Source organism: Peromyscus eremicus, chromosome 7 (assembly GCF_949786415.1).
Source record: "Peromyscus eremicus chromosome 7, PerEre_H2_v1, whole genome shotgun sequence".
Classification (NCBI taxonomy): Eukaryota; Metazoa; Chordata; class Mammalia; order Rodentia; family Cricetidae; genus Peromyscus; species Peromyscus eremicus.
The window spans coordinates 99,476,222-99,497,750 of NC_081422.1; the positions used below are offsets into that span (position 1 = coordinate 99,476,222).

Sequence of the window (21,529 nt, forward strand, 5' to 3'; positions counted from 1 at the left end):
CCAGGGGAACTTTTGTAAAGGAAGCATTTAACTGGGGGATAGCTTACAGTTTCAGAAGGTTAGTTCATGATCGTCATGGTAGGAAGCAGACAGGCATGGTGCTGAGCAGTAATGAGAACTTTACAACCTGATCTGCAGGCAAGAGAGAGGAGAAAGGAGAGAGGAGAGAGAGAGAGAGAGAGAGAGAGAGAGAGAGAGAGAGAGAGAGAGAGAGAGAGAGAAAGAGAGAGAGAACCCGGCTGATTTGGGCTTTTGAAACCTCAATGCTCACCCTCAGTGACACATCTCCTCTAAAAAGGCCATGCCTCCTCTAATAAGGCCACACCTCCTTATCCTTCTCAAACAGTTTCACTAACTTGGGACCAAGCATTTGAACATATGAGTCTATGGGGACCATTTTCATTCAAATTACCATAGTCCTGTACAAAAGGGATCCTGCATAGTTTTCTAACATTATCTTTGTTGTACCCAGAGTCCCCCAAAGACCACCAAGAGACCAAATCCAATGCAAAAGCAAAGAGTCTTTTTATTGTTTTGAGTTAACCCGGGTCTCTCTGTCCATCTGACACAGAAGCAGAGCAGGAGAGACCCTGAGTAGCAATCCAGCAGGGTTTAGGTTAGGGTAGGTGACCTGGGGGAATTCCAGCTCTATACAGCTCTATACAGCTCTATACAGTTCCAAGCTCAGGATTGGTGCTTACTTCAGGTTAGAGATGCTTGGTTCGAACTTATTGGAGAGTTGCAGCTGCAAGGGAATTGCCATATCCTCTAGCAATCTATGTTATTGTATCTATTTTGCCAGCAGACCCATTTCCTCTGGTAGTTAGACTTCCCATTTTTATCTGCAGGAAACCCATTCCCTCTGATAGCTATGGTATACAATCTATAACAGCAGAAAACATCCCACAGGACATATCTGGTGCTTTGTTTATTATGCCAGTTATGTTGTATCATATCCTTTAAGGAAATTTCTGGTGTGCAGCTCCTAATTGTCTGGGTCTGGGGACGAAGGGGCAGCACATTCTCCGGTGGGTTTTTCTTAGAACAATTTGTCCAATGGCCTCCTGTCCCCTGTCTGACCCTTCCCTAAGATGGCTGCAACTCTGGCATCCTCTTAATCTTCCCTTTTGTTACTGATGTCTAAAATACTAGAATTTATCTACTTCTAGATCGTGCTCTAGTCATATGTGGCTACAGATCCTTTGCTAGTTCTCTGGCCCACCACTTACCCATGTCCTAGTGAGGGTTTCCATTGTTGTGATGAAACACCATGACCAACTTGGGGAGGAAAGGGTTTCTTTGGCCTACACTTCTATATCGCTGTTCATCATGGACAGAAGTCAGAACAGGAACTGAATGAAACAGAACAGGAAGCTGGAGGCAAGAGCTGATGCAGAGGCCATGGAGGGGCACTGCTTAACTGGTTTGCTTCCATGGCTTATTCAGCCTCCTTTCTTTCTATCTTCTTCTTCTTTTTTTTGTTTTGTTTTGTTTTGTTTTTTAAGACAGGGTTTCTCTGTGTAGCTTTGCACCTTTCCTGGAACTCACTCTGTAGCCCAGGCTGGCCTCGAACTCACAGAGATCTGCCTGCCTCTGCCTCCTGAGTGCTGGGATTAAAGGTGTGTGCCACCACCACCCAGTTCTCAGCCTCCTTTCTTATAGAACCCAGGACCACAAACCCAGGCTGGCCCCCCCCACCCCCCGCCATCAACCACTGATTAAGAAAATACTTTACATCCAGATCTTATGGAGGCATTTTCTCAGTTGTGGCTCCCTTCTCTCTGATGACTCTAGCTTATGTCAAGTTGATATAAAACTAGCCAGCACACCCCACCATCAACAAATGGCTTTCAATCTACTTACCCTTGAGTCTTTGCTGGCCTCAAACAGCTTGAAAATGTTACACTGTTAATGTCCAAGGCTAGATCAGGGGCCTGAAAGTTTCCACCATGGTCTCCTCAAATATTCTCTGGCAGCTTTGAATCACCATAAAGACCAAGAACCAGAAAAACACCATCCCATCCAAACAAAAAGACAAAACATCCTAACCAAGTCTAAAGATGTGAAGATAAATGAATTGCTGAACAGAGGAAAGTATTGTTTTAAGGAAGCTCAGCATCAACAAACAAGAACCCCCCTACCCCCCACAATTCTAAAATGTCTGGAAAATAGTACATGATTAAAGTAGCATTTTAACAGAGATTAACATGACTAAAACGCTTTCGAATTCTAGGGCTATGAAACACAATGTGTGACATGCAAGACGAAGCAGGACCGTCTCAGTCCACTTCCTGTTCTTGACACAGGATACAGGGTAACCTAAAGAAGTCTGTTTGGGCCCATGGCTCTAAAGATTGCGAAGTCCAGAAGGAATGGCACCCCATTTCTGCTCAGCCCCAGGTTAGCAGCTCCTGCTGCATCAGCACATGCCAGGAAACAATGGGGCAAGCAATCACGCCAGGAAGAGACATACACTTCTAGAAGTGTCTTCACTTTATACCAGCTCACACTGTGATAACTCTTCATGGCCCAGGAGAACCGCACGAATCCCTCTTTAGGACAAAATGTACCATCCCTCAGTACCATTATGGTGGGAATTTCTAGGGGAAACTTGGTTGCCAATCAGATACAATACACACAAGACTATACCAAGAATTAAAGAAATGTGTTCATTGACACACTTCAGCCACACAAACTTTAACCATGCTGTACACGAAAATATATATTGTCTTTTAAAACACCCTGTCAGCTACAAATATATTTGGGGAAATGTGTGATCCCCAGAGCCTCAGAAGTCATCGTCTGGCCCTTAAGTAAAAGTTTGCTGACCACACTGTGGAGTCTTTAGCAGCAAGGCTGAGTGTCTGAGTTTTTACTAGACCAGGTCGCAAGCATCAGCAGAGAAAGCTGAAGCGCCCAGAAGCCTCGTTCACAGCTTCTTTTCCTAGAAGACTCTTTTTGGCAGGGCAGGCAAGACAGGCTGGGTCAATTCCCTTCTGAATTCTCCAGAGAGGACAAAACACTCAGAGCTCTTAGGTCCAACCAAGGTCAGGCCAAGAAGCCATCTTCACCTTCTGACGCTTTATGTTCAGTTGAGGGGGAAGAAAGGGAGGGTCTGGAGCTGGTTAAGGCCTCCCTGAACTTTATGGAACCTGTGGGTTTGATTGAGTCTCAGGTGAAGCCATTTTCTAGGAGAAATCCCCTGCCTCTGCTCCTCCAGCAAACATGGAGCTGGATACTAGAAGACAGCCTTACAGGAAAAGGGAAGGACTCTCCCCTGCTTAGCAAGGAGGGGAGGGGATTACAGTTCCTGGTTAAAGGGGACATGATGGGGAGTGTGCCAGGCCATGTGTCGTCACAGATTGCACATGTCTAGGGCTCCCTGGGTCTGTGTGCACATGTATAAGGAAGGACTCAAAATGGCCAGGCCCCTGCAAATGGCTGTGGGTTTTTGTCTCTAGTGCTATAGGGCAAGGTCCTCTGTTCAAAACACACTGCATAGCATGTCTGCCTTCATGTCTGCCTTTTATTCTGGTATTAGCAGTCATCTCTCAGGCCTGGAAAATGCTTTCCCCAGCCCTCCTGCTACCCAACGTCCCCATCTCAGAATCCAGTCAGCCCTAAGATCTGCTTCCGTGGAGCAAAATTCGTTCCTTGAGGATTGAGACAGTCTCAGGGGTCAGAATCCCCATGTCCTGGAGGGTTTCCAGTAGCTGATTCCTGGAAGCACCAATGAAGGAATTCCCTAGGAAGGCAGGCAAGCCTCCCACACCGTCATGCAAGGTATACAGGGGTACGCGCACCAGGCCCAAGACCTGTGAAGGGGAGGGAACAGGACAAGACACAGTTCTCACTGCAGCAAGCTTTCTAGAGCAGATCCCACTGTAGAACAAGTCCCAAGACTCCACACTTCAGAGAGGCCCCGGGGGCCTAACCCTGTACGGGCAACGGCCCTCAAGACATTCGGTGTCCACCTACAGGCTAATCCTTCCTACAGCACTTTCCTGTGGCCTGAGTCCAGGCGTGGCAGATGCAGGCACAGCCCTGCACATCAGCAGTTCCATTCCAGCTGTGTAGGCCTCGCTGGGGAACTCCAGACAACCGCCAATTCACAGGCCTTCCTAAGAAAGGTTGGGTTGTGGGAGGGAAGTCTAGAAATCGCTTTCTCACTAGGGAACTGCCAGTGTGAATTCAGTAGTCACGTTCTCTACACCTCTCCTCCCCGTGAGTTTGATACTTGCCAGAATTGGGGAATCACTTCCATGTATACACCCATTCCCCTACCCCCCTGGGCCCAAAGTCAAACTACTATTGTAGAGTCATGCCTGACCAAGTTATCATACTTGGGTGAGTATGTTCTAGAAAAATCTCTGCAGAGGCCAGTCGTGTGTGTGTGTGTGTGTGTGTGTGTGTGTGTGTGTGTGTGTGTAAAACTTTCATAGGCGAACACACTAGCAATGTTATCCAGCCTGGAGATGTTCAGAGTTTGGACTAGTTCTGGACACTGGAAAGGACACAAGATCTGAAGAACAAGACTTCCCAAGGGGCCTTTCCTTGGAAAGGGACCACAGAAAAGAGAGGTGGGGTAAGAGGTTCCAGGCTGGCCCCACCTCCAGCCCATAGTCCTTTGCTAGAGGTGCCTTGGCTTCCACATCCTGGAGCTGCTCTAGGGTCAGACACTTGACGTAGAAGTGGGCCACCACGTTTGATTTGGCATCTCTGAGGGAGCTTCGGTAGTCAGTGTGTTCCACGCGGAAACTGGACACACCCTCACCCAGCCTCTTCAGCAGTTCCTTAGCCAGCCCGTCCTCTAGGCTGGGGCTGTGATCATCCACAAAACCACCAGGGAAGCCCAGTCGCCCATCAAAGCGCATGTACATCTGGGAGAGGAGGGAGTGGGAATTAGCTGGGAGATGGAAAGGTGGCTCCTAGGAAGGGCACAAGAGCTAGGACAGAAGTGACCATTCCTCACCAGCACAGCATAGCGGAGTGGGATGCGGCCCCCAAAGAGCCCCTTTGGATTGGGTGCGTACAGCATCACGTAACAAAGATGTCGCCAGGGGGCGCCCAGGGCCAGGGCTTCCGCCAGTTCCACCTTATTGGATGTGGCCATGGATCTTTGCTTTCGTCCACTCACGTGGTTCAGCAGGAGGGTCTCATCCCAGACCACCAATGACTGCAGGGTCCATGAGCGGAATGAGAGACAGGAGTGCAGGCTTTGCTTGGGGACAGCCAATCAGGCTGGGGCTTTTAGGCCAGGCAGTGGACAAGGCCCTCGGGAAAGCTGAAAGCTTCCTTGGGGTTGGACCCTGGATCAGGGTGTGGCTAAAGGTGTGGCTGGTGTCCTAAGTCATAGTTAGGAGGCCTGCAATGCCACCGCGAGTCTCAGCTTTTCTATGATGGGCAAGATCAGGTTACCAAGGAGTGTTGAGAGCTGAAGGAACAGGCAGTTGAAAAAGCCACCTCAGGTCTGGTTTTGATAGAACCAGAGAATGTGGGTTGGAGTTGGTGTGGGAAGCATGAGTAGGATTTGTGACCTTATAAAAGAGACCCAGAGAGTTCCCTGGCCTCTTCTGATGTGTGAGGTGTCAACAACACGAGGGTTCAAAAGACCGGGACCTGCCTGCCTCTTGATCTTGGACTTGCCAGTCCTCAGAACTATGAGAAAGAAATCCTGGTTGTTGGCTCTTCCAGTCTAAGGCATTTGGTTGCAGCAGTGGTGATGGCTAAGAAAATAACTTCAAGACTTGGGGGCCTACAGCCACAGGTAGAGTAGAGCTCCCCGGCTAGCTACCGTGCTCTGAAGGTGTTTATATTCTCCCACGTTGTTAACATGCCCATGTGAAACAGCAGGTTTGCTAGGGTTTCTCTCTCTGTCTCCTTTCTTCTTCTTCTCTCTCTCTCTCTCTCTCTCTCTTTCTCTCTCTCTCTCTCTCTCTCTCTCACACACACACACACACACACACACACACACACACACGGGGGCGGGCAGAGACACACACATGGTTTCCACCTCTTTGCACCCTCTCAGGTTTCTACAGATGTAAAAGAGCAATTTAGTGTAACTGTCTGGGTTGGTGGCACACTTTCTCAGAGGCTGTATCTCAAGCTGCCTTCTCCGTGACCCGTTTGGATTTGTGTCTACAAGCATCCAGTGATGGTGGAGGTAGATCTGGCTGTTACAGGTCATTCCACAAAGGGGACCTAACTTCTCTAGATAATAGTGGGAAAGCTGCTTCTGTGACAGCAGCTTCAATGTTGCTGTAGTTTGGTATTGTATCAGCTCCTCCCCAGGCTTCCTATGTCCCCCCATTAACCAAATTCCTGGGCCCCTGCTGCTGCCTTCCCGCCTCCCCCACTCCTGGGCTTAACAACTTGCTTCATGCTCTTCCTGACTTCATCAGGCATATTTCCTACCCCAGGGCTTGGCGGTTCTTACTGGAGAATTGTGCAGGACACCAAGATTGTCTAGGTAGAATGTGACTGTGTCGTAAGCTCTAGGACCCCCGTCAGCTGGAGGAAGGAATTATGTGTGTTCAATGACTGCATCCCTCTCACCTCCCTCTGTATATGTAAATATCTCCAAGTGTAAACATCCGCATGTATATTAAGCTGAACAAGACTTCACACTCTTGTTTCCAACACTGATCCACCACAACATGGACCATTCTGGTCTCTCCCTCTGCCTTGCAAATATATTCATTTGTATTTCTTATAAATGGGTACAATTTAGCTTCACCATCGTCGCATTCTCTGACCTTAGACACGCACTTCCTCTAGTTCTGTCGTTTGCCCATGTGCCTTTGCGCAGTTTAGCTTCTCTGTAGTTGTTCTATCGGAAGGTAAATCATCCAACTCCAGTGCTGTCTTCAGCAATCGTCACTGCTAAGGACCCTTGTTTTTAATTTTAAAAGGCGCGAAGCCAAAAATGGTGCTTCAAACCCACCATCCAGGACTTGGGAGCGTGAGGCAGGGGGACTGCTGAGAGTTTGAGGTTAACCTGGACGTGGAGAATTCCAGGGCAATGTGGACTACAGAGTGAGAGTCTCCCCCCGACACACACATCAATGTGTGCCTAAACTTAGCACCTAGTATAAAATGTAAACTCAAGGTGTATTCAGCTGGAATACAAAGAAGTGGACCCCATCTATGGAAGACATGGCTCCAGTGTGTTCCATTTCCTCTCCCGAGACACTGTGAAAGCCACAAAGACAGCACTCATGCTTTGCCTGGGCTATTTTGAAAAGGAGTATCGCTATTTTTTTTTTTTTTTGTAAAAAGCCACAGTCTATTTGAGATGTGCCCCCCCCCCCCATTTGTAAAAATCAGTGCTCCTGCCCCAAATAAAGTCTGGGGATTTGAGTGTCAGGGAAAGGACAGAAGGTTAGTTTATTCCCATGGTGACATGTGATGATCAAGCACAAACTCCGAGTAGCAGACAGTAATAAACATTGGAGTTTGTGGATTGTATGAATGGCCAGGCTTTATTGCGCAGTCCTGGCTGCCCCAGGAGGACTCTGCTCCAATTCCCATGCTCATGTGTCATGCCATAGGTGGACAGGCTGGAGGTGACAGCAGGGTGACAGAACATATCAGGGGCTCAGCCAAACCAGGATCCAAGGTGAAACTGAGTCACGGTCAGGGAGTGTAGGGAGGGGTGAAGTAACCCAGACAACTCCATCTATCAGAGCAATAAAAAAATCACATTTATGATCAATGAAAATGTTTCTAGCTGCTGAAGGACTGACTCCCAGACTAACTTGGAGTCAAGTTGTCCATTCAGCATGTCTTAGTCTGTCTCCTGTTGTTATAACAGACTGCATTAGTACCCACAAACCAGTTCATTTAGACAGAACAAAAAATTGCTCACATTACAGTTCTAGAGACTGCAGGGTCAAAGGTTAAGGGGCCGCATCTAGTGATAACCTTCTTGCTGATGGAGCCTCTGAAGAATTCCCAGGTGGCACAGTCATCCCATGACCAGAGGAGCCCTGGTTTGTAACTGACAGATGATCCAATGACTACATCATCCAGACAGGCAGACATTTTTGACCCAATCATCTCTTAAAGGTCCCACTTAGTCTCACTGTTTACTGTCTCACAACAAGGATTAAATTTCAACAGGTTTTGTTGCAGTCCTACATAAATTCTAATGACCACTGTATTCCTAGTAAATATTTATTAATATACTAAGTATTTGTTGAGCCATACTTAGGAACTGTTTTCTGAAATTAGGAAAGAACTGAGTGTTGTATGATATTTTGTGTTCTGACAAATAAAGCTTGCCTGGAGATCAGAGGGAAGAGCTAGCCACTAGTTAACCATAGAGGCCAGTTTGTGGTGGCTCACACCTTTAATCCCAGCACTTGGATTGGGAGGATCCTGCCTTTGATCCCAGCACATGGGAGGCTCACGCCTTTAATCCCAGTACTAGGGAGGTGGAGATAGGAATATAAGGCTGGTGGAGACAGGGTCTCTGGCACCCATTCAGTCCGAGGATTTGCAGAGACAGGAAAGCACCCCCCACCCCAACTGGGTCTAAGGATCTGGAGAGGTAAGAAGTTACCAGTGGCTGCTCTGCTTATCAGACCTTTCAGCTTTCACCCTCGATATCTGACTCAGGTTTTTATTGTTTAGACTAATTAGGATCCCTCTTCAACTGAAGACCCCTGTGATGATGATTTTGAGGCTATCATAGCAGCTTAGCTGGGTGAAATGGGTGGAGATGGTCTGGAAGGCAAAGCCAGTCCTAGGAGCCAGCCACTCATGCATATCTGCAGAGCAGGCATCAAGGGACACTCAAAGTGTCTGAAAGTGATTGTCTTTGGGGATGTGTTTGCAGTGGTAACAGTAGAACCTTAGACGTGAAGGGATGCTCGTGGATGAAGGTCCAATGACAGAAGTTTCAAGTAGGCTAATCATAAAGTCAATGATGCTTCCTTCAACACCAAGAGCATTTCCAGCCATCTGAAGCACTGCTACACACCATGATGGCAATTTCCCATGATTCCGTCTAGTAGCTGCATTTTTCTCAGTGGTAGTCAGAGGTAGGCCAGAAATGGATTTGGAGGAAATGAACTGCTGTAAATCACAATAATGGCAGGAGAAGGTCTAGGAGTCACACCACCTGGTGTTCAACTTCTCCCTCATACAGATTACGGCAGGCAGAACTGTTTTCAAACACTGCTTCTTTACTGTGTATCTAACCCAACAACACACACACACACATGCATGTGCACATGCACACACAGACACACACGTGCACAGGCATGCACACAGGCACACAGACACCTGTTTCTGCTCTTTGCTTCATTTCTTTTTCCTCTCCCAGTAGCCTGGTCCTCCTTTCTCTTCACAGCCTAGCTAATGTCTCATCTTAAGGAAGATTGCAATGTCTTCACCCATAAGCTATAGTTTAATGTGTTAGCCTCTTTTATGCTGAGCCCAGGGCGATGGCTGAACTCTTATAAGACCCAGGACATTTGTTCCAGCCCCAGCCTCGAAGCCATTAAATAATGAACTTCCATCCCTCTCCCTGTGAGCTTTATCTCTGCATCACCCAAAAGAGCTGGTGGCATTTCCTCTGTATACCTAGAAGGCAGAATGTGTGTGTGTGTGTGTGTGTGTGTGTGTGTGTGTGTGTGTGTGTGTGTGTGAAAGAGAGAGAGAGAGAGAGAGAGAGAGAGAGAGAGAGAGAGAGAGAGAGAGAGAGAGAACAGCAAAGCACAAAGTCCCTCCATCTCCCATCTCTGTGACTGTTTGTTATCTGTCATCTTCCATTGATTAGTTATTAACATCCACACTGAAGTAACCCCACATTAGGACTGTATTGCTGAAGGAGAAAGAGGTAATGACAGACACTCTTTTTCAAGTCAGGTCAAATCTTACTCCTCACTCCCACACCAGTGAGTTAATGGGAAGGAAAACTCCAGTGATCTTAAGAGGCAATGCTCCCAAAGCCCATTCCTGTGGCTCTCCTTTCTTCTGAGGCTGATGTGGCACACAACACCAATCTCTGGAGAGTAGGATATTATCCCTCTGCACCTGTCTTCTTAGAAACATGTTCTAAAATGCAAGACATTGGTCTCTGGACATATTATGAATTCCTCTTCAGACCTAGCAATTTGCACAAGCGTTATCCTGTTCTAATAACATAATGGCCGTCATCAAGGCGACTACACACATTCATTAACTTGGCTTCTTTACAGTCCCTCCTCCTCTGACCAGTTTGCCATCTGACTGATCATCAAAGGGCCTGGGCTATCCAGAGGACATCCTGACATGAGGACTCCTCCTTGTTACCACACAAACTGTCCTTTCCTTTCTTCTGAGTAAAACTTATAAACAACAGCAAAAAAAAAAGAGGACATGAAGTTGGGATAGGATGGGGTGGGTGCACAAGGGGGAGTTGATGGAAGGTAGTGTAGGATGGATGTTGTTTTAGTTAGGGTAAAACCAAAATCAACTCGGGGAGGAATGGGTTTATTTCAGCTTACAGTTCCACAGCACAGTCTGTCACTGAGGGAAGTCAGGGGAGGAAGTCAAACAGGGCAGGCACTTGGTGGCGGGAGCTGATGAAGAGACCATGGGGGAGTGCTGCTTGCTGGCTTGCTCTGCCTGGATTGCTCAGTTTGTTTTAGTATACATCCAGAACCACCTGCCCAGGGGTGGCATTGCCCACAGTGGGTTGGACCTTCCCATAATAATCACCAATCAAGAAAATGCACCATAGACTTGTCTACAGGCCAGTCCTGTGGAGGCAGTTCTTGACTAAGAATCCTTCTTCCCAGATGACTCTACTTTGTGTCAAGTTGACATAAACATACATTGTATAAATGCATGAAATTTTCAAAGAATAAATATTATTAAAAAGAAATAATTGGTGTCTGAGGAGACAGCTTATGTGACTTAAGTATAATATTGATCACACACACACACACACACACACAGTCACAAATGTTGGGGCTGGAGAGAAAGCTCAGTGGCTTTCAGAGGTTTGGTTCTCAGCACCCACATGAAGGCTCACAACCATCTATAACTCTAGTTCTAGGATCCAACAACCTCTTCTGACCTCTCTAGGCCCCAGGCTTGTATATTATACTGGCTAGTTTTTATGTCAACTTGACACAAGCTAGAGTCATCAGAAGAGGAAGACTCAATTGATAAAAATGACTCCACAAGGCCAGGTGGTAGGCAAACCTGTAGAGTATTTTCTTAATTAGTGATTGATGTGGAGGGGGCAGTCCATTGTGAGTGGTGCCATCCCTGGGCTGGTGGTCCTGGGTTCTATAAGAAAGCAGGCTAAGATGAGCAAGTCAGTAAGCAGCACTCCTTCGTGGCCTCTGCATCAGCTCCTGCCTCCAAGTCCCTGCCCTGTTTGAGTTCCTGTCCTGACTTCCGTCAATGATGAACTGAAATGTGGAAGTGTAAGTCAAATGAACCCTTTCCTCCCCAACTTGTTCTTGGTCATGGTGTTTCATCACAGCAATGGTAACCTTAACTAAGACACATATGGTACACATACATACATCCAGACAAAACACTCAAATATATATAATAAAAATAAATAAATCTTTAAAACACCAACTAATATCTCATCCATGTGTAAATTTTTAGATGTTTTTAGTAGTAACAAACAGCAAGCAAAACAAAGCAAATATTACCTTTTCAAAATGTGTTACATTTAACAATATATTGTTATAAGGAAAAGATAAGGGGCTGGAGAGATGGCTCAGCGGTTAAGAGCACTGGCTGCTCTTCCATAGGTCCTGAGTTCAGTTCCCAGCAACCACATGGTGGCTCACAACCCTCTATATTGGAATCTGATGCCCTCTTCTGGCATGCAATTGTACATGCAGACAGAGCACTCATACATAAAAATATATAAGTAAATAAAAAGAAAAGATAAAATAGGCTATTTATCTTATAATGATGAAATCTGTATTTATTATGAATAAAAGCCTTTATTGCTCCATGAGTGATAAATCACAGAATCACTTTTGGGATTTTTCAATCCAAGCCCATTATTTACATACTGTTTGCATGTTAGTCATAGAAAGAAAGAAAAATAATCACTGGAGATTAGCAGGTCAATGCTCAGGCCAGTGTCCTGTGTCTATCACAAGCATGTTGGCCATAGTTCCTGGAGATCATGGTGGTTGGGCACTGAGCATGCCCTGGATGGACACAGTACAGAGCACCTGTGTCGTCACAGTGCTTCTACCCCATTGGAAACCCTGAGGGCTGCAGGCATGAAGGAAAGCCTTTCAGGATGCCAGACTTCATCTATGACCTTGACCTGTGACTCCAAGCACCCAAAGCCAGCTGAGTGCATAGACACAGACATTTCCATAGACATCCTAACTTCTGACCAGGAGCCGAAGGTAAAAATGGCAGCTCCAGTTGTGTGCTAGTATCCCAAGATGTAGTCCAGGGCGGAAACCTCATGGATTTTCACATAACTGTATGTGCTTCTTCGGGGTCAGCTTCACAGGGAAGGTTCTCGAGAGTGAGCACTTTTCCTTCTGTGGTCAGCAGCTGCTCCTCAAAGTAGAGGAGCTGGTCAACTTCAAAGCAGTCGCTGGCCCGAGGAACCACTGTCTCCAGGTGCTCCCGGATCTCTGCTTCACAGGCATTCTGATGCCTTGCTCTCTTGAGGTAACCGTAGACCTCCTCAAACACTTCTGTTCCTAGCTTCTGCATGGCTGATCTGCCAAGAAAGGTAGGAAAGATTATAAGCCCCACAGAGAGATCACCTGCAAGAAAATACACTTTAAAATCCGTGGTTGTACAAACAACACTACAACCCTGCCACTTGGGAGGGAAAAGAGAGGAAGCTAAGATACAGTATCTCATCCTCAGGATTTAACAGTGGTCAACAAGCAATGCTTGAGTGTGGTTGATTGTGTCCCAAGTACTCTTTCAGAAACTGTAAGCACATATATACACGTGAGGTATATTCTTGCCTTGATCGATGTGTTTGTACATGTAATGGATCTGTTGGTGTTTCATCATGATAATAACTCAAGAAAGGCTAGTTAGGATGAAAGTGGAGATTATATAGTCCATACACTGGAAGTCTAAAATCCAAGCAGCATAGCACAGCTGCCCTGCACTGAAGCCTTCTCCTTGGCCTGAACAGTAATGGTAAAAGTGTACGAGTACACAGGCAGCTCCATGGCTATGTGGCTACATCCTCACCCTTAGTTTTGACACTATTTAAAATATATCTTCCATCTTCTCTAGACAAATTGTTTTGGGATAAAAAGACACAAAGAGGCCAATAAGTGGTAAAAACATGGAACTTCATAGAATTAAAGTAAAAAAATAAAGAGGACATGAGCTATTCTTCAGGCATAATATAAGAAACTCTTTACATGCACATAGACAAAACATTCATATACATTTTTTTAAAAGTCCTGGGAGTGATTTGTGTACTGTAAGGCATCCCTGCACATGAGGTGTAGAGTCACACAGACATAGAATGTTACACACTCTTTAGCACTGCCATCTTGACTCATCTGGGGATGACAAGGAATCAGGATGATCAGGAATCATTAGGAATGAATAGTAGCTATCCTCTGTTGGTCTAGTATCTCAAGCAGCTGTCTACAGACAGGGCTGGGGTAAAGATAGAAGAGCTCTGTACAAATAGGCACGCAGTTCAGTAGCACGAAGCATCCCTCACTGGACATTTCACCTTAGGGTCTTTTTTCCCCCCTCCAATATTGCAGCTGTTGGCATGATGCCCTGTTGAGCTAATATTCCTTGTAGGGTTTTCTTATTTGTGACTGAAACTCCATCCATTACTCTAATCACGGTAAAAGCAGACAGTTTAGGCTTACCAACTACAGAGTAAGATCCAGCTAGGTACTGCTAGAGACATACCTAAAACATAAAGTTTGAAAAAAATACAAAAGGACTAAAGGAAAATGCCAGGAAGATTATAATCAAATTAAATCTGAGGTAGCCATATTAATAAAAGCCAGATTTATAAGTTAAAAATCACTGCTGGAGGTGGGGTGGGGTTAAGAGCAGTTGCTGAACCATCATGAGGACCAGAGTTTGGACTTCAGTACCCAAGTAACAAGCTGGGTGCAGCAGCCCCAGGGGGTTAGAGACAGCAAGATCACTGTGCTTTGGTGGCTTTCAGTCTGGCCAAGGAAATGTGAGTCCCAGGGTTAGGGGGAGATCTTACCTCAAGGGGATAGGTGAGGAACCATAGAGGAAGATGTCTGATGCTCTCTTTTGGCCTCCATAAACAAATACATGTGTGCACATTTGTGTGTGTGTGTGTGTGTATATATATACACACACACATATATATACATACATACATATACATATATATACATATGTGTGTGTGTGTGTGTGTGTACACACTGTCACACACAAATAAATAAGACCTTTAAAAGCCCATTATTAGGACAAAGAGTTACTACATAATGATAACACTTCAAACCTCAAGAAAAAATAAAAATCTTCAATTAGTATGCAGCTACTGACTAGAAGTATACAAAGCAATACTGAGATAAACTACTGGATATGTCTTCTTAACATGGGATTTAAATATAGCTGGCTCCATCATTAGTAAGTGGAAAATTCAAAGTTTTAGTAATGAGGCTGGAGGAATGGTTCAGTGGTTAAGAGCACGGCTGCTCTTCCAGATGATTTAGATTTGATTCCTAGAACCCACAAGGCATCTCATAACCATCTGTAACTCCATTTCTAGGGAATCTGATGCCCTCTTCTGGCCTCCATAGGCACTGCATGAACATCTTGCACAGACATACACACAGCAAAATACTCATATACAAAATAAAAATAAAAATTTAAAACAAAATGTTAGCAATAGCACAGGAGATCTGCAAAGCATACTTACTGAACTTAGACACACTCAGAGCCCAGCCCCCACTGCCACGAGGGGACACAGATTCTTCTCTGACTCTTAGGAAACATTTGCAGCGAGGAATCATCTAGTGGACAACTCAAGTCTCAACAACATTTATACATGTAAGCCAATTTAAGTCATTTTCTAAATTATAGGTCAAAGACAAAAACCAGCCATGCCATAAACTCAGGTGAGGCCAGGAGGAAGTGGGCAGGCAGAGGCCCCCACACTGCAGCCCTGTGGTGATGCATGCTTAGACTTAGGACATGTTGATATTTCTACAATGATGCACTGGGGTGCTCAAGAGTCATGAAATAGAAACTTGCATTTAAGAGGGTGCTCTCACTGCTATCTGTGATTTGGGAAAAGAGGGCAGCATCCTTTATTCTATTCATTTAGAATGACTGTCTCTTTAAGGAGGCGGAGAGGGGTGTGGCTGGTGGAGGGCTATCGTTACCATTCGTCACAGCTCTCAAATGGAAAGAGCTTCCATCTTAATTTCCCATTCATTTGTATGTCCCACTTCCTTTCTCAAAAAAAAAAAGGGAGTCAATCGTCTTTAAAGTTGCTTTAAGAACTCTTCAACATCAGTTTTTGCCCCAATTCTTCATTTACAGGTTGAACAGTCCAAGGTTGGGCAGGCATTGGGGACAAGGGAGGACCAGAGACCCAGTTACCAGGCTTATCAGGCACTGATTCCACAGGCTGGATAATGGCACCTGAACACTGAGACCAGCAGCAAGGCTGCCCAGTTTCCAAAGCCTGTGTGCTTGGCTGACTCAGACCGGAAACTTCCTTAAACTCCCAGCGAGCACTTCCTCTCTCCTTGTCTGACCTCCAAACCCAGTCTCCCTTCTCCACCTGAGTAAAGACCTAAGTCAAGATCTCTTCACTTAGCCTTTGTTATACTTTCTAACCCTGTTTAGTGCTGGCTATTATTTTTGTTTTGAAACAATCTTATGTAGCTCAGGATGGCTTAGACTCTATGGAATTGAGGCTGGCCTTGAACTCCTGATCCTCCTGCCTCCATCTCTTGAGTCCTGTGATGACACCAGTATTGACCATTCTTTCTGTCCTATTTATCTCTATCCCAGAGGTTATTTAAAAAAAGGCTCATGTGTCCTTTGGCTCTGTAAGGGTAACAGATGGTAAAATATTCTCACATTTGAACTTTTTGTTTTATTTTTAAACAATTTCATGTTTACAGAAAAGTTCCAGAAGAACAAACACCTTTTTGGTGTTCAAGGCTTTTGAGAATGAGTAATTAACTAGACACTTCCTCCATAAATGTTTTGGTTTTCATACATAAACTCTCACAATGAAGAGCAGCCCCACATCGGGAAATGACACCAGTGGCTTTACTGTCATTGTCAACCTTCCCCAGCTGTCCAAAGCACCGCAGTCTAACAAAGGCCGCAGGATGACCTGGATTTGGCCTCTTCAGTGATCTGGACTCCGTCACTTGGAGTGCCTGTATCCACTCTCATTCTGTGACTACCTCTTCTTTTATATTATCCTGAAGATGAATTCAGGAAACTAGCCTCTTATTATCTTGAGATTATCTTAAAGAGCCCTAACTCTGCTCTTTATTTATTTTTTCTTTTTATATTATATTATGTTTTTAAGTTGCTTCTTTAGTTTACAAAGTGTGTTCTAGCAATTTTCCACCCTCACCTTCCTCCTACCCAGCCCCTGCCCCCCCCCAGCCTCCTCACTCTCTTTCTTTTTCATGCCCCATGTGCCATTTTATCCACTCCCATCTTTCCTCATCATTATTATTATCCTCTCTTGGTCTTTTGTATCTTTATTCACATTTACACATATTTATATGTATATATATTATACATTATACACCTCCTATATTTGGAAAAATCTAAATTCTTTACCAGAAAATTCCGAGATGTAACAGCTTACAGCAAAGTAGCAGGATATAAAATCAATATACCAATAACAAATTTAATAAGAAAGATATTAAAAGAAAATCTCATTCACAATAGCATCATAAAAACAAACAGCAAACAAAAATTTAGGACTACACCTAGCCAAGGAGGTACAAGGCCTCTGGTGTGAAAGCTTTTTTTTGCTACAAAGTCAAGTGTGTGTGTGTGTGTGTATGTGTGTGTGTGTGTGTGTGTGTGTGTGTGTGTGTGTGTGTTGGGGGGTGCACATGGACAATAGTGTCATATAGTGAAGGTCAGAGGACAACTTTCTAGAATTGGTTCTCTCCTTTTACCATGGGTGTCCTGGGGATCAAAGTGAGGTCATCAGGTTAATGGCAAGTGCCTTTACCCACTGAGCATTTCACTGGCCTTTTGATAAAAACAAACACCTCAGGGAAAGAAGAATTACAGGAGACGCTAGAAGACAGAACTACCTCCATGAGTTGACAACTTTACCATTGTGATCTAATATTACCATAAGTGATCTAAAGATGTAACAAAATCCTCACTGCAACCCCAATGACACTATTAACTAAATTAGGAAAAAAAAAACCCAAAGTTCATATGGAAACACACAGATGAAACCCAAATAACTCAATCAGTCTCAGCAGAAAGAACAATGTTGAAGGTAGCAAGATACTTGTCCTCAAACTAACTACAGAGCCGCCATGACACATTGTGGACATTTGTCCTCAAACTAACTACAGAGCCGCCGTGACACAAACAGTGTGGCAGTGGCACAAGCAGACATGCAGGACAAAGCAGAGGACCCAGAAATAAACACGCACCTGCAGCCACCTAGTTTTTGACAAAGGGGTCAAAAACTTACATAGAAAAAAACCAAACAATCTCTTCGACAAATGTCTGGGAAACTGGACCTTCACCCGCAGAAGAATGAAGATATCCCTATCTTTCACTCTGTAAAAAAGTCAATTGAAAAATGGGTCAAAGACCTTAAAATAAGACCTGAAACACTAAAATGCTAAAGGAAGACACAGGGAAGGCACTGAAAAGACTTTCTGAAGAAGGTTCTAGTGGCTCAGGAAATAATCACGATAATTGACAAATGGAATTGCATCAAAATTAGAAAGCTTCTGCATAGCAAAGGAAACAAGCTACAGAGTTCAGAGACAGCCTGAAGAGTGGTAGAGAATCTTGTCTACTATTAACATTTGACAGGGGACTAATATCTACAACCACTAAAGAACTAGCCCCACCCCACCCAACCCAAAAAATCAAGTCATCCAAGTCGATACATAGGCAAGTGAACAGAACAGATAATCATGAAAAAAAGAAAAAGAGACATAAGCGGCCAATAAATATGTGGGAAAATATCCTTAGCTGTCAGGAAAATGCAGATCACAACTACACTGAGATTCCCTCTCATTCCAGTCAGAATGACATCATCAAAAACAAACAAGAAAGACAACAAATGCCCAAAGAGGCACATTTACACACTGCTGGTGGGAGCACGAGCCAGCTGCAGTCACCGTGGGGATCAATATGGAGCTTCTTTGAAGAGCAAGGCAAAGCCACCCTGTGCTCCATAGCTAGCACTCCTGGGTATTTACTGGAAGGACTCTAAGTTAACATGCCACAGGAATCTTTGCGCAGGTGTATTTTCTGCACCTCTATCTACAACGGCTAGGAAAGGGAGCCAGCTCGGGTGCCCTCCAACCATGACTGGATGAAGAAAATGTTATACACATACATGATGATATTTTATTCAATTGTAAAGCACGAACTGGGGCTGGGGAGATGGCCCCATTGATAAAGTGCCTGCTGAGTAAGCATGATGATCCAAGTTCAGATCCCAGCACCCATGTAAAAGCAAGGCAGAGTGGTGTATGTCTGCAACCCCACTGTTGGGGCAGGAGGCTGGCACAGATAGACAGATCTCAGAAGCTTGTTGGCCAGCCAGCCTAGCCAAATCAATGAGCCCCTGGTTCAATAAGAGACCTTGTCTCAAAAAGCACAGTTACAGCCTGGTGTGATGGCTAAGTAGATAAAAGGACTTGCCATGCAAGCCTAATGACCCAAGTTTGATCCTCTAAACCTACGGTGGAAAGAGGAAACTGACCCCAAAGGTCTGACTACCGTACCACTGCATGTGTGTGTGTGTGTGTGTGTGTGTGTGTGTGTGTGTGTGTGAGCACACAGACATTCTACACAATAGTAATAAAAGAAGGTGGAGAGTCATCAAAGAAGACACGTGGCCCTGACTTCTGGTCTCCACACTTGTGCACCCACTCGGCACACACTCATGTACACATCCTCATGAACAAGTGCAAACATCACAACATTCACACACATACACAAAATAACTGAAAAATAATGAAATTTGCAGGGAAATAGATGGAACTGGAGACCATTATGTTAAGCAAAATAAGCCAGTTTTAGAAACATAAATATTGCACATTTTTATTTGTATACTCTGGTAGTTTGAAATGTAATTGGCCCCCAAAATCTCATAGGAATTAGGAGGGGTGGCTTTGTTTGAGAGGATATGGCCTTGTGAGAGGAAGTGTGTCATTGTCAGGGTGGGCTTTGAGGTCTTATGTTCAGGATACCACCCAGTGTCTCAGTCAACTTCCTGTTGTCTCAACTACTTCTCCAGCACCATGTCTGCCTGCATGCTTCCATGCTCCCCACCACAGTGATAATGGACTGAACTTCTGAAACTGTAAGCAAGCTACCCCAATTAAATGTTTTCCTTATGGTGTCTCTTCATAGCAATAGAAGCCCTAATTAAGACAGAAGTTGGTACCAAGAGTCGGGTATTTCTGTGATAGGCCTAACTTTGTTTTTCTTTGGAGTAATATGGATTTTGGGAGTTTGAGTTAGGAAAGCAGTGGAATGCTTTAAGTGCTGCTTAATGGGCCATACTAGTAGGAGCATGGAAGACAGTGATGCTGAATGTGATTTGAGGAACTGTGGGGATCAAGAGGTTTTAGAGGAAAGGAATGTTAGTATGTGGCCTAGAGACTGGTCTTGTAATATTTTAGGGAAGAAAGTGGCTGGTTTTTTTCCCTTGTCCAAAGAATCTGCGCTTGAGGCTAAAGTAAAGAGTTTTGGATTAATTCCATTGGCAAAGGAAATTTAAAAATAGCCTAGTATGCCTCTGTCATGTGGTTATTAGTGTTAACTCTAATGAGGATTTATAATGAAAAGAAGCAAGCTGAGCAAGGAAAAATATTTGAGGAGAAAAGGAGCACCAGAAAGTGGAATGGAGCTAAATCCTGTGTTCAAGGAGATAAACAGATTAAGAAATGGAATCAAGAGAATGGTGACCTCAGGGCAAGATCCCACCCAGCTAAGTTTCCAACTTGTGAAAAGGAATTAAAGAAAAGTTTAGAGCCAGGTGTGGTGGTACATATCTTTAATCCCAGCAATCAGAAGGCAGAGACTGGTGTAATTCTGAGTTTGAGACCAGCCTGGTCTACAGAGAAAGTGCAAGGATAGCCAAGATTAGGCAGTAGAGGTAACAATCAAAAACAGAAAGCTAGTGAGGCATAATTGAACAAGGGAGCCATGTTCCAGCCTCAGCAAGCAGCAGAACTGCTTTGGACACATGGTTCTAGCTTTAGACTTAAGGATAGAGGAGACAGGTCATGGAATTTGCCTCAGTGCCAGAGGTGTCCTCCTGAATGGAGGAATGGAGAGGCCATTGTATGAAGCTGTGAAGTTGAAGCCTGGATTACCTTGGAGAACCCAAGATGTTAGAGATGCCAGAGCTGTGGGTTACCTGCTGAGGAAAGCTGCTAACAGGGAGTGGAACCAGCCCAAGAGAAAGGAGTGTGTTGCAGTCAACAAAGCTGAAAGGAGTTAAAGATCTAAAGTGTGCTTTGACATCAGACATGGAGATGCAGTTTGGAGTTTGCCCAGCTGGTTTTTGGTCTTGCTTTGATCCAGTATTTCCTCACTATGCTCCCTTCCCTGTGTTTTGGAATGGTAATGTATATCCTATGTCATCATATGTTGGAAATATATGATCTGTTTTTTGATTTTGATTTTATAGGAGATTACTGTTAAGAGATTGCATGAATCTCAGAAGACACTTTAACCTCAGACTTAAAAACATTGTTGAGACTGTGATATAATATGGGGATTTCTGAAGTTGGACTAAATGCATTTTGCATTATTATATTGTTACAAGCATATGGAGATCAAGAAGTGGAATGTGGTAGTTTGAATGTACCTCCATAGGGAGTGGTGCTATTAGGATGTGTGGCTTCACTGGAGTGGGTATGGCCTTGAGAGAGGAAGTATGTCATTGTCGGGGTGGGCTTTGAGGTTTCCTATGCCCAGGATACCACCCAGTGTCTCAGTCAACTTCCTGTTGCCTGCAAGATGTAGAACTCTCAGTTACTTCCCCAGCACCATGTTTGCCTGTATGCTGCCATGCTCCCCACCATGATGATAATGGAATGACCCTCTGAAAATCTAAACCAGCCCAATTAAATGTTTTCCTTATAAGAGTTGTGGTGGTCATGGTGTCTCTTCACAGCAACAGAAACCCTAAGGCATATACAGAATATAGATATGCTACCTTCATGTCATAAAAACAAAAGGGGCCTATGTCCATTGAAGAATGAAGAGAACAAGAGAAGGTAATAAGCAGAGAGACAGGAAACACACTACATGTGTTCTATATATGTGTGATCTATACGTAGAATTGTACACACATGGAAGCAGAAAT

General features: G+C 44.6%; 2 protein-coding genes across 5 annotated transcripts in view; both read right to left on the reverse strand.

The window, feature by feature from the left end:
* Positions 1 to 21,529, reverse strand: part of Nek11 (NIMA related kinase 11) — a 266,743-nt gene that overhangs the window by 12,487 nt on the left and 232,727 nt on the right. For 2 of the 4 annotated variants that reach the window (XM_059268513.1, XM_059268512.1), the window contains one exon: positions 11,992 to 12,709. The exons of the other annotated variants lie outside the window; for them this stretch is intronic. In XM_059268513.1, the coding sequence (XP_059124496.1) occupies positions 12,454 to 12,709 (256 nt within the window). In that variant the 3' untranslated portion in view covers positions 11,992 to 12,453. Of the gene's footprint in view, positions 1 to 11,991; positions 12,710 to 21,529 lie in introns of those variants that run through there. 4 annotated transcript variants of the gene reach the window in all.
* Positions 3,509 to 5,321, reverse strand: LOC131915349 (U8 snoRNA-decapping enzyme-like). Its single transcript, XM_059268516.1, has 3 exons — positions 4,973 to 5,321; positions 4,611 to 4,880; positions 3,509 to 3,815 (listed from the first exon to the last, which is right to left on the reverse strand). Exons 1-3 carry the CDS (start codon positions 5,111 to 5,113, stop codon positions 3,621 to 3,623), a joined length of 606 nt encoding a protein of 201 aa, XP_059124499.1. The 5' UTR covers positions 5,114 to 5,321; the 3' UTR covers positions 3,509 to 3,620.